Below are 13090 nucleotides of genomic sequence, written 5' to 3' on the forward strand. Positions count from 1 at the left end.
AAAATAAATGTAAGACAAGAGAGTTTCAAAATAAATACAGCACAACAGATTATATTCTTTTTTATAATCTATTGCTCCTTAAGCAAGAGTGAGATCATTTTTACCAAAGAGATTATATGTCCTCTACTTCAAATCCCAAATAAAATATTCATATATCATTATTAATATCAGATTAAATCTTTCAGCTTTATTTTGGGGTGAATATTTTGGAAATATTAAAAAGAATGTAAGATCAAAGGTGATATAACTCCATCTTTCTCATCTGTGCAATAATATATGCCAGTTAAAGATCTGAAACACAGAATAAGCCATTAGGTTATAAAATAACTAAAGCCATAGAGTTTTATCATGCTCTGTTTGTAGGAGAATAAAAGTTTAATTCAGTTTGAGTCAGCTGAAATTGGAGAATTAGGGTCAAAGCAATCAAATTGATGATGTTTCTGGATTTGTGCATCACAAATATTCAAAACACAGTTGCAGCAGCTCCTCACTGCCAAAGAGAAATTAATGTGATTACAGAAGTGGAGCAATAATGTCCCAAGAATACTATGACATCAGGACCCTCTTCTAGAAAACTCTGGGCAAGGAAAGAAATGAGGAAAATCTATATTCAGATTTAATGTTCCTTGAGGTCAATTTACTTACCCCTTCACTAGCATTATCCCCTGTGCTGGCCAGCATTTCCTGAAGGGCTCTGACAGACAGTGACTGTTCAAGGACGAAATTACAGACGCAAAGGTCTGGAGGGACATACTGTAAAAATAAATTAAACAGTGCAAGAACAGATCAGAAGAACAGGTGAAACAAGATGAAAAATTGTTGGTACATGTGTTTATTTTAATTTTCGAACCTATATTTAATGCCTTTTAATTTGTTTTTGAGGTTATGCTACTCTCATGTATGAAAACAATATAAATGTGTTCTTCATGAATTGACAACACAGCAATTTTTCTTTACTTTGGCCTGTATCCCTCACAGTAAAGTGAAACTTCTTCAGGTTCAAATACAAAAACTTTTCCCCTGTGTATTATTGTTTTCCTGTCTTTTAGAATGACAGTTGTATTTGTTCTGTAATGTCAGTGACAAAACAGAAGAGAAGGTATATGAGCTTATATCATGTATGAGGTTGATAGAAGATATTTACAGCAGTAACTAGATAGATAAGATAATATTATGACAGAATAATGTGAACCCTTTTAGGAAATCCTGATTTTTGTATCAATATGTCCGCTGGTTTTGAAACGTGAAACTTCACAGCAAACTTTTTCCCAATTTCTTGGCATGGATATGTCCAAATAATGTCCAGGAGAAAAAAAGTCTCAAGGGGAACCACCGATGTACCTAAATCCATGGCAGAAAAGAGCAAAGACAGATCCAGAGACTACAGAGTAGGACCCAGTAAAAGGACAAGAGGAAATTGATACAAAGTGAAATACAGGAAATACTTTTTAAATATATAGCAAACTCCCCCTACTTTTACTGTGAGCATGGTAAACAGTAGAACAGGTTACCCAGAGAGGTTGTAGACTCTCCATCTTTGGAGATACTCAAACTCTGATCTGAGTGTCCTAAGCAATCTGTTCTGTCTGAAGCTATTCCAAGCAGAGTTTGGACTAGATGACCTTCAGAGACTCTACCCAACCTTAACAATTCCATATTCTGTGATTCATGATAAAGATCATGGCTGTGGATGAGCTTTAAAGTGGATATGCACTTCTTTTTTAAATAAGAGTGACAAGAGAGAATAAAAGTATTGATAATACTGTGTTTTAAGGTGATGAAAAGTGAAGAAATAAAAACAATTAAGGAAAAAGATGCAGAGAAAACCAAAGAGAGAGAGGAGGTCCTCCTCTGTTTGATTTATTCCTAACATTATGCTTTTGTAGAGGTTTACAGTTTCATCTATTCTCTCCTTTCCCCTCTCAAGCTCTGATAATTACCCTGGAGTGGTGTGGATTTTTTTTTTTTTCCTTCACATCTCTCTAGGTTTTTTTTTTCAATTTTCCATTATTAATCTAAAATTCTCTTTTACTTAATCATTCTTGTCCCTGTAGGTATCTATCAAGAAGTTAAAACTTCTTGATTGATAATGAAGTCAGGAGGAATGCTTAACACCAGTAACTGACAGGTGGCAATGCTTCTAATTATCAATTATCAAAATTATCAATCCAGTGTATCAGAATATTTGAACCATAGCAGTAATAGAAATATGGAAGTTCAGTGAACTTAAATAACAGTCTGGAGACTTAATCTTGAAAATAAATAGCATTTCAGTTACAGGAATATTCTTATTTGAGGAATAGCAGCTTTTCACTGTTCTCAGGTGGGCCCCAAAATTCATTTGGAATCTCTAGTAAATTTTTGCAAACAATTCTAAGATGCGGTTGGGAAGAAAAACACACATAATGTCCCTCTAGCATCGTATTTAAGAAACCATGATTTAATGTACTTGTGAGTAAGTAGGTTAACATTCACTGATCAGTTGCACCAGTTGAGAGTATCAGCTTCTTACTTTAGCTTCTGATGTTGGCTCCAAAAAGCACAGGCGATTCCCAAGTCCCTCCGCTGCCAAGCAAAACTTCCTTTGTTCTTTGTGAATACTGGCAACACACTGAAGTACTACTTCATCATCCTGTCACAATACAAAGAACAAGAAAAAAATTTGCAGTTACATGCACACTATAATATTAAGAAAACCTGCAACATCTGTTGAAAATTAATGCAATCTACTTCTAAATCATAGAATGTACATATGCAGAGATTCTTTTGATATATATCAATAACAGATCTACAAATATGTAAAGATTTCAATAGAGATTATATTCAAGACTTTATCCAAGTGACAAAGACTGCACATTGTCTCCAAGGCTTTTACAACTGCTCTCTCTTTTTGTCTTTAGCAATATAAAACAAACTGTAAGTACACTGTTACACAGTTTTACTCAGCAAAATATTTTTAATGCCTGCTGTAAAGAACCTTTACTGCAATTTTGCAAACAGTGATATTTGTTAGCACAGTAAACTATCAAGACTATTTTTCAGAATCTTGACTTTGAAGTTTTCACGTAGCATAGAAATATTTATGTACAACCAAAGATCCAAGAAGCATTTTTCAGAAGAAAGTTCAGTCATAAGAACATGATCCTCAAAAAACATGTCCCAAGAATAAGAACACTCTGGAAAAGCACCTTTACAAATTGCTGCATAATACAACGCTGAACACATAAAGTGCCAAGCCCTTTTTCACCTCTTAATATGTAATACTAAAGCTGATATAAGGAAGCCAAAAGAGATTAATTTTAGTGCTTGACTGTGTCAAAGCTATACACAGAATTAAAAATAATTTTATTTTCCAAAACATGTCCACTAACTAAGAAAAAATCTCTGAGAGAGTAGCATGTAGAAGCACTTTTTTTTGTACAGGCATAGAACTGTTTACCAAAAGACACTGCCTGACAAATTTTTAAGGGGGCAGAAGCTGATAAAACAGAAGTGATATGATATGTCACTGTCCCCTCCAGCAACAAAGTCCTACTGGTGTCAATTATTATTATCAAAGCAGATACACAACAGCCGCCTGTGCTGAACTCTGAGATCACTTGAACAATTATGTTCTAAAAGCAGCACTGCTATTTACACTCCCTTATGCAACTGTAATACCATGACACTGCTATGGCTTTGGGCACTGGAAATAAAAGCTGGGAGAAGGAAAGTCATTTTCACCAAAGGAACTAACTGACACCCTTTAAACAGGGAAATAAAAAGCATGTTTTTCACTTGGGTAGTGCAAGTTACAGGGCTTTTTTTTAGGTGACCCTTCACCCTTCACTGCCTATTTACCACTTCTTACTGAAATAGGCAACTATTACATTTCAGACTAATCAGCAGTTATAGACAGTATTTTTCTTATCTAGCTTTGCATTACAATCAATGGTGGTTTCAACAGTACAGAAAAAGAATTCAAGACATTTTTGCAGACAATTCTAAAAAACTGTAGCAGTTAGTTTTTTAGATCAGTTAATTCTGTCTTTCCTCCTGTTGCTTCTGCTCCTATTTCTATAAAATGCTCTCTGAAATTTTCAGCTTTCAGGTTCATTAATAAACTAATTTTTTTTCTTTTTGATATTCAGTGTAATAAGTTGTAAAATATTACCAGTACAATTAAACACTCACTACATGATTCCCTTCATGAATTTAAAAATTGACATAAGAACCATGTGGATTTGGTGGGGAAAAATTAGAACACATGTAAGATAAAAATAAAGATGTTTAAAACATTTTTCATCATCTAGTTCCTGTATCAATATTTGAAAATACATATTTTAGAGCTAAAAATAGTAAAATACTAAAAAGTGAATTTATAAATACCAAAATTTAGAGTAAAGTTGAGATTGTCAACTTAGGACACACATCATTACATTAAATTACTTCTATATAACTCAAATTGTACTCATTTTCCCTACTACACTGAAATATTCATCATTCCACAGAGGTGTATATTAGTAACCTCTATTGTAATTCATAGTTCCCTAAAAAATAAAATTATGTCTTCAGACTTTTTACAAGGGCATGTCCTATCTGTTATAGGACAAGGGGTAAGGGCTTCGAACTGAAAGAATGTAGGTTTACAGTAGATATACACTGGCAAAGGTTGCCCAGAGAAATTGTGGATTCCCCATCCCTTAATGTGTTGAATGCCAGGTTGGATGGAGCTCTGCTTCATCTGGTCTAGTGGAAGGTTTCCCCACCCATGGCATTGGGGTGGAACTGGATGATCTTGGACATCCCTTTCAACCCAAACTGTTGTAAGAGTCTATGAACATACATAAAAGTTACTTAAAATGAGAATTAATCAAATAAATTAACTATTTTGTTTTTAACACTTAGAATTTACACTGATATCAGAAAAGCTTTATCAATCATTAAGTGCAGTAATCTCAAAATACAAGCACAGAATGTCTTAAGAAATGTATGCAGCATTCAACACTGATGTTTTTATGTTATTCCTCTAAATGGCCAATGTGCCTGTTCCTTTGTGCTACAACACTTAACAAGCTGGGTATTCTATGTAGGATAAAAAAACTTCAATAGTATTTTAAAAGTGGCAAGAAATATTATATGGTATTTCAGAATGTTTTGCAGAAAAGTTTTAAAAGCTATTCATTCATTACTGAGCATAAAGAATTAGCAAAGCCTATATAATCTGCAAATGAGACAATTATTCCCTGTTAAAATAATTCAGTATTAACATATTCTCACTGGCAAAACATCATTCTGGCTGAGGTCTGTAATTGCTTTTCTGGCCTGAAGATGCTAATAGAAATGAGTTTTATGGAGTTGCTATGCTATCATGAAAATGCAGACCATGTCTCAGCAGTACCTTGTTGTCAGTACCTAGTTTGTGAACCATGAATTCAACAAATTTAAATGGTTTTGATTCAGTAAGTGTTTAAAATGCCATTTTTCTCATCTAGCAGTTCTGGCATTTCCATATTCTAGTCCATTTATTTTTGGGGAGGTTGGGTTTGGGGTTTTTGTGGGGGATTTTTGTGGGGGTTTTGTTGTTTGGTTTGTTTGCTTGTTTGTTTTGGTAGGTTGTTAATAAAAAAAGGCTTAGAGTGCACAGAATCACAGGCATGAAAGGACACCCATAAATGGTCCACTACAGAGAGGCATTTGCACAAGAAACTGCTTTTGCTATTCTTCCTCAAAAAGTACACACACTAATAACTTGTTTCCACTAGTGGCATCATCAAATTAACGATGAGATACATTCTAGAATACCATCATTCCATCTATTCACAAATACTGATGCATAGCAATTCTTAACTTTTTTATTCTGAATGAAGAGGAAGTGGAAGTTTTCCCTTTCTGTCCAGAATTTTTTTATCTGGTTAAGATTCATCTCTCAACCCTTTAGCAAAAGGACACACACAAAGTAACTCCATTCCAAACCTGAGAAGGTTTATACATTAAAACATGTTGAAATTGCTAAAATATATTTCAAGTGGTCTGAAATGCTGCAGAATTTACCTAGTGTCATGTAGCTAATATGTCATAATACCATACATTGTCCATTCATGTATTGACGCTGCATAACTTTAGGAAAAAGGAAAAAAGACATTTTGAGGGATTTGAGGTTCCTTTTGAAAGTAGGTAACCACATACTTTGTCTACTGCAAAAATAAATTTCTACTTGCTTTGGCTAGAGCTGAAGTTGTATTCCAAATTTGACTATACAATAATGTCAATATAAACTGAGAAACAAAGGTATTTCTAAAACAGTTACAAATACAATATGTTCTAATTTTAAGAATGAACAAGTTACAAAAATAGATATTGACTCTACAAAAAAGTATGTTTTGTGAATACATTAAATCTTTAATTTCCTTTAACAGAAAACATTTATTTCTAGCCTTCAACAGTATACTATATAACTTTAAAAATTAATCTTTAAAGGACCACAGTCCAGTAGATCATTACCAAACACTATTTTGTCTTGATGTTCAGGCTGTCTTCATCCTCAGATTTCATAATATAAAGTGATGGTGAACTTAAACTGAGTTTCCTGTGACAAAATAGTAAGTCAAAACATTAAAAAAAAAAAAAAGTTATTACTCAATTACTTGACTTGCTGCAAAGGAATTCAAGGATCAAGGTGAATTAGTGCATTGTTGGCATGACCTTGCTCCTGCACTGTTCACTAGTATTTCAACACAGAATTTCAGAAAAGGAAACTCCAACAGTTAGTGAAACTCCTTTTTCATTTATGTTGTATATATATTCCATCATTTAGAGTAGTGATTTATATAGTACACATAAATCTGAATAGGGGTTGTATTCAAAAATAGACACACTTCAATATATTTTATATTATCAAGCACGGAACCATGAATACAGTAAATATATACATGCAAATGTTGTGGAAAATGATACCCTAGATTTAGTTTATTGCCTACTGAGTCAACATCTACTTAATCTCTATAATATTCAGTGCTGGAAATAAACTGAAAAAATTGACATGACATTGAAAATTAAACAGTTCTAGCTAATTAATAAACTTTGTTATTAGACTACAAGAAGAAAGAATTTTCTCAAAAAAATTACATATTTTGCCTATAATTTACTCACAGCTGCAATAAACATTCAGGTAGATACTTTCACAGGAATGACTAACGTAAATGCAAAGTGATACAGAATTATTTTAAAGTACATTCTTCTGTAATACCATGGAAAACTTTTATTTGATAATACATCCTTTCATTCAAGAAATAAATATCTATTAAACATGGTAAAACAAGCAGGCCTGATTAATGTGAGACACTTGCTGATTAGAGATCAGTGCTGCAAAAAAATGAACTAAATAAAAACCCACAGCCACCTTCACTCTTTGGTAGATAACATTATATCACATCTCTTCCTCTATCACAAAGCGCAGGATGCAAATAAACATCTTGATAGCATTTGAACTCTGGGTACAAAATGATTCTGCTACAGGACTGCATTTCTTTAGAGTTTTCTGGAATAATCTTGGAAAACAAGGGAAGTTCACCAGAAATTGCAGTCTACATTTTTCTTTACAAAATAAGGAAATATATGCAGAGTTGACAATATTTAATCCAAAGGTGGATTTGGTAAGTTTGTTTGTACCCACTAATTCCTTGTTATTGCTGGGCAGGTCTTGCACAGAGCCAAGGCCTCTTCTGCTTTTTCTACAGTCACGGTGTCAAGGAATTTGGGGATTCATGGGAGGCTGGGAGGTGACACAGCCCTAGCTGACCAAAGGGGCATTCCAGACCATATGACATCATGCTCAGCATATACATATTCATATACATATTTCACTTAGATTGAGGAAATAATTATTTTTTAATTGTATGTTCATAATAATCATACAAACAGTATAAGTCTTATTCTCAAGAAAACAATGCATCATAGCCATTTTTTACAAGAAAGGAGGATTATACAGTCAATATCCACCTACATCATGGGTAATACAGCAGCTTTAATAAAATCTGTAGGTTAGGCCACTGAATGTCTAGACAGTGTTTTGTGGGAAGCAAGTCTAAATCACCAGACAACAGTGAAAATATAGAATTAAGTAAGTAGTCAAAGTGCTTTTTCACTTGATCTATTTTTTTTTTTTTTTTGGCAGAGTAATCAACCTCTGTGCTGTAGTCAAATTTTATACCTGGTATAAGGCTGATGATATATATGAAACATTTGTCATACCCATTCTTTGGTTTGCTGCATTAAAGAAGGTAATTGAAGAAAGGTGACTCCGGTTAGCAAGCTGATGAAGCATACCAAGACTTCCTAAATACTAGTATAAAATAAAGTGAGTTAGCAATGTGTTTCTGTTGTATAAAGCCATTTAAGTGATGCATTAAAAAAGAGTTCATAATTTACCTCGTTTCTAGCTTCTTAGTAGATAGAGTAAATTATTCCACTAATTCTAAAACAGAAGCTTCATAAAACATTACTTTAAAGGATTCCACTACTTCCATATTTGAAAAGAACAGAACTTTTCAAACCTATAAACTCATACAATATTATGTTACTGCAACACTTGGCAAACTTGTAATTTTTTCTCCCTTTTGCACTGTGAAAAATTAATTTCATAAAACTGATTCAGAAAACAATTCTGGTATGGCTTATTATTTCTGCTACTGCTCTTCTACTTCAGATAAAGGATGGGGAAAAATTCTCGCTGATGAATTTATTATTTACCAAGGCAACACAGTCTTAAATATTTAGACTTCCTAATTAAGTTTATAAAAATTAAAAGCTTCTTTGATTAAATCTTACTTGGGTTGTTTTGGGTTTGAGGCTATGTTCCAAAAAACAACTTAATGTATTCATTTGCCATCTAGCTAGAACAATTCAGTTTGTTTAGGTTCCTGTACTGCACAAATAAAGTAATTTTCTTACAATTAAGAACAATTGTGTATCACATGTCCATGTAGAAATCAGATTCAGAGCAAAGTACATAAGTACATCAGAAGGCTTGCTTCATGGTCATATCACTTTTCCTCTGCCAAATAACTGAGGTATAAACGTCAAAAAAAATTCTTTGGGGGAAATTTCCAAAAGCTCCACTGTATTAATCTTTATTTATTTGCTAAGGCAATTCTATTTTTAATAAAGAAAATAATTGTTCATTGTTACATGATGACTGACATTCTTGTGTCACAGTTGAGTCAGAGATGACATGGAGTCGTATCAGAAGGCAAAATGCTAAAAGATCTCACATTTATTGAGAGTCTTCTTTTAGATCTTAGTCCAACACAGGTGGACCTGATTGGTCATTTAATCAATACATTCCACATGATTGGTTAATTAAGAAACCACCCTTTGGTAAACCTGTTTCCATAACACATTCCATAGGTTCACTAACACCAGGTGCAGCAACTTAAGAATTGTTCATAAGTCTTTTCTCTTGAGTTTCTCACAGCATTTCCCAGAATCATGCCTGGGAAACCACCCATTTCTCTCTCTCAGCATCCACACTCATGTAGAGTATGCAGTACAGATTTGGCTAATTGAAGTTTTGAATATTTTGGACTTTTTTTTTGTTGCTGTTGGAAGACATTTCTCACTTAAAAAGTAATTTCTATTACAATTACAAAGCTAATGTATGACATGGATTTTTCATTTTGCCCACTCTTTGTCAAGATAGAAAGCAACTTCTTTCTTTTTTTGACTAGTAATGAGAAAAAAGAAACAGGAAACCAAGTAAAACCTCAAAAACCACTTTTAAGTCTCAAAACTGACCCAAACCCAAAACACATAGAAACAAAGAAACAAACAAAAATTAACTTCACCCTGCTAGGCTTACACACTTACCTGTAGTTACTATAAATGCAACCTGGCAGGTGTTTACTGAAGGCTCAGCATTGATCAGCAGTCCCCAGGCGTTACTACGGGTGTCTGTGGAATCCAGAGGTCCCCTGAAGAGTGGGTGGCTGGTAGAGGCAGCTTTGCCTCACCAAGCTCGTGGGGAAAGGTGTGCTACAGACATGGTGAAGTGAAGGAGCAGGAGCCATCACCCTCAGCCTGTGGGCTTTGACAGGGATGACAACTTGTGAGCCTCCTCTTTGGACATAAACTAAGAATGTTCATAGGGGAATAAAGTGTATTGTGCCTTCCAGGACAGTTTCATTGTGTATTTTTTTACTCTTTTTCTCTTCTTCAGATCAAAACAATAACAAGACATCCAATTACCAGCATCTCAAATGCCTCTTCTTGACTAATACGAACTTGAATCCTATGCTTCCTTATAAAATTAGATAAAAATAGAAAAAAAGAGGCAATATGCAATGTATATTATCCATGTTGAACATTTAGAAATTTCTGGAATTTTAATAATTTTCAGACTTATGTTTGGACATACTTATTTGTACTAATTGAAATACTCTTATGGTAACTTTATACTTCAATTTAAAAGGCTGTGTAACAGGAACTCACATTGCCATATTCTACTCAGTATTTCCATGTTTAAGAGTTTCATTCATATTATCAGGCAGCAGAAGAAAAAACCTGTGCCTGCTCATCAAAAAATACATAAATCACAAATTATAATTATGGGAAAAATTTTAAAGAAAACTGTAAACTGCTAAGAAATATAAGTTATCTGGACAAGTTTAATCATTACCTTTTTAAAAAAAGAGACCCAGACTACATTTCCAACCATTAAACCATTTTTATTGTTTTTTCTCTTACATATGTGCCAGCAAAGCAAATGTTTCCTGTTTACAGAACTACCAATTTTGTCTCACAGCAGCTACATTTTGCCATTCTGCCAGAGACATGAATCTTCTGTACATCTCTTGAAAGCACTTCTTTTCCCCACACTGTCCGCTTGTAATCACGAAGATTAAATTTTTCAATAAATCCTAACATACTTGCTCCATAAATTTATACTAGGAATATTGTTTACTAGAGGATGTATCCAAGAATAACCTAAAGCAAGGTTTAATATGAGAATCAGCTTATGAACCAAAAAAGGGTCATAAAAGGTTCAAGTTATATTTTTCACTTCAGTAATTAGAAAAGCTGATACAGGTCTGCTGCAATATGATAAAATTCATTAGGACCTCCTCACAGAAGTGGATACGGCATGAATATTTTGGTCCCAAAATACAGACATCAAGTCATATAATTGAATCAGGAAGAGGTCACATGAATATATCATCTTAGGTTTTCCTTTGCTTTAAATGTCTATAAATAAATGTCTATAAATAAACCTGGCAAGCAGTATGGTTTAACATCTGAAAAAGAAGTGTGCTTAGACACCTCATACTGTAAATCACCACAAAACACACAAACAAATGAAGGAAGCCAATATCCAGAGCAGATCTTAAATAAGTGGTGGTCATAGGGCGGTGGATTCTCAGGAGATTTAGCTTTACTTCCAGTACTTCCTATTGGTTAATTTTAGCATTTTTTATAAATTAAAAGCCTCTATTTCTTTGTAGTAACGTACCAAAGCGGGGCCTGTCTGGGGCCTGTCTTCCCCCAGTAAATATACAAATTTCTCCCAGTAACCACAATCTCTTCACTGCAAATGGATCCTTATGATGACAGCAGAGTTCTTTGATGGAAATTCACACAGCACCCTCTGACAGTTCTCAGAAGATTTTAAAAATAGAGTTGGGGTTTCCGTTGTCAGTCTACTCCTTCAACAGTGGTTGGACAAAAGCCTAATCATAACACTGAAACATACTCCCATAGCTTGCATCAAGCCATCAGCAAGGCAGAATAAGCAAATATACAGCAAGAAAACATACACACACCAAAAACCTGCAAACCAAACCTCTTTGAATAAAAAATTGCTTCAGAAAGTCAAGTAGCATAATATTGACCATTTTGCTTCTTTTTTAGTTTTATTCCAAATCCAGGCAGTATAGTTAACATTGAAGCATTTAGATAGTTTGCTGCCCTTTGTATTACAGCTTTCTCCACTTTTCCCTTTGAGCAGTTCTTTGTGGAAATGAGATAGCATGAGAGTGACCACAAAGGGGCATCCACACTAAATACCAAGATCAAGTGTAATACCCAAAATATTTATCTATCATCTATAATTAAAGCTGAGTGCTAATATCTTTTAAAAATCACTCCTTTGATTTTAAACTAATGCATGAGAAAAAGATGACTTCTTAATAGAGCTGGGGTAAACTAACTGTGCAGACCAGGCTGGTGCACCTCAGGCAAATTAAATATGTCCTCTCCTATCAGGCAGAGCCCTGTCATTCATTAAGAAAATGTTCTGGATTCAGCAGGGGTAGAGTTAATCTTCTTCACAGTGGCTGGTACAGGACCATATTTTGGATTTGTACTGAAAACAGGGTTAATAACACAGAGATGTTTTTGTTATTGCCACACTGGGCTTGCAGAGAGCCAAGGCCTTTTCTGCTTTGGTACAGCCGCACTGATGGGGAAGCTGGGGGTGCATGGGAGGCTGTGAGGTGACACAGCCAGGGCAGGTGACCCCGGCTGATCACAGGGACATTCCAGAATATATGATGTCATTGTCAGTATATAAAATTGGGGGAAGGAGGAAGAAGGGGGGACGTTTGGAGTGATGGTGTTTGTCTTCCCATTCACCATTACAGGTGATGGGCCCTGCTCTCCTGGGGATGGCTGGACACCTGCCTGCCCATGGACAGCGCTGAATTCATTCCTTGTTTTGCTTTGCTGGTGTGCACAGCTTTTGCTTTCCCTATTAATCTTTGTCTCAATCCAGGGGTTTTCTGGGTTTTACCCTTCTGATTCTCTCCCTGATCTCACTGGTGTGGGAGAGAGTGAGTGGCTGCGTGGGTCTTGGCTGCTGGCTGGGTTTAAATCGTGACAGAAACAAAGTGACATTCAGCATACACGTTAATTAATAGAATGGCAGATTGACTAAAATAATTAAGATATATGCCATGCTGATCAAGGAAGTGGAATTATCCAAGAAAGGTGTACCCTGCCTAAGTACCTTATCATTACTTTCTGAATGGACATGTTAGAGCAGGTCCCAAGGAGGGCTATGAAACAGTCAGAGGTTTGGAGCAGCTCTCTTGTCAAGAAAGGCTGAGAGGGTGGGAAC

At 34.8% G+C, this 13090-nt stretch overlaps 1 protein-coding gene across 20 annotated transcripts in view; it reads right to left on the reverse strand.

The window, feature by feature from the left end:
- RYR3 (ryanodine receptor 3) overlaps nt 1-13090 on the reverse strand; it is a 195754-nt gene that overhangs the window by 145437 nt on the left and 37227 nt on the right. For 19 of the 20 annotated variants that reach the window (XM_072930138.1, XM_072930144.1, XM_072930137.1 and 16 more), the window contains exons 2-3: nt 2513-2632; nt 646-753 (exon numbers count right to left, since the gene is read on the reverse strand). In XM_072930138.1, coding sequence (XP_072786239.1) covers nt 646-753; nt 2513-2632 — 228 coding nt within the window. Of the gene's footprint in view, nt 1-645; nt 754-2512; nt 2633-13090 lie in introns of those variants that run through there. The other variant, XM_072930146.1, reaches the window with a different exon arrangement.

Source organism: Taeniopygia guttata, chromosome 5 (genome assembly GCF_048771995.1).
Source record: "Taeniopygia guttata chromosome 5, bTaeGut7.mat, whole genome shotgun sequence".
NCBI lineage: Eukaryota > Metazoa > Chordata > Aves > Passeriformes > Estrildidae > Taeniopygia > Taeniopygia guttata.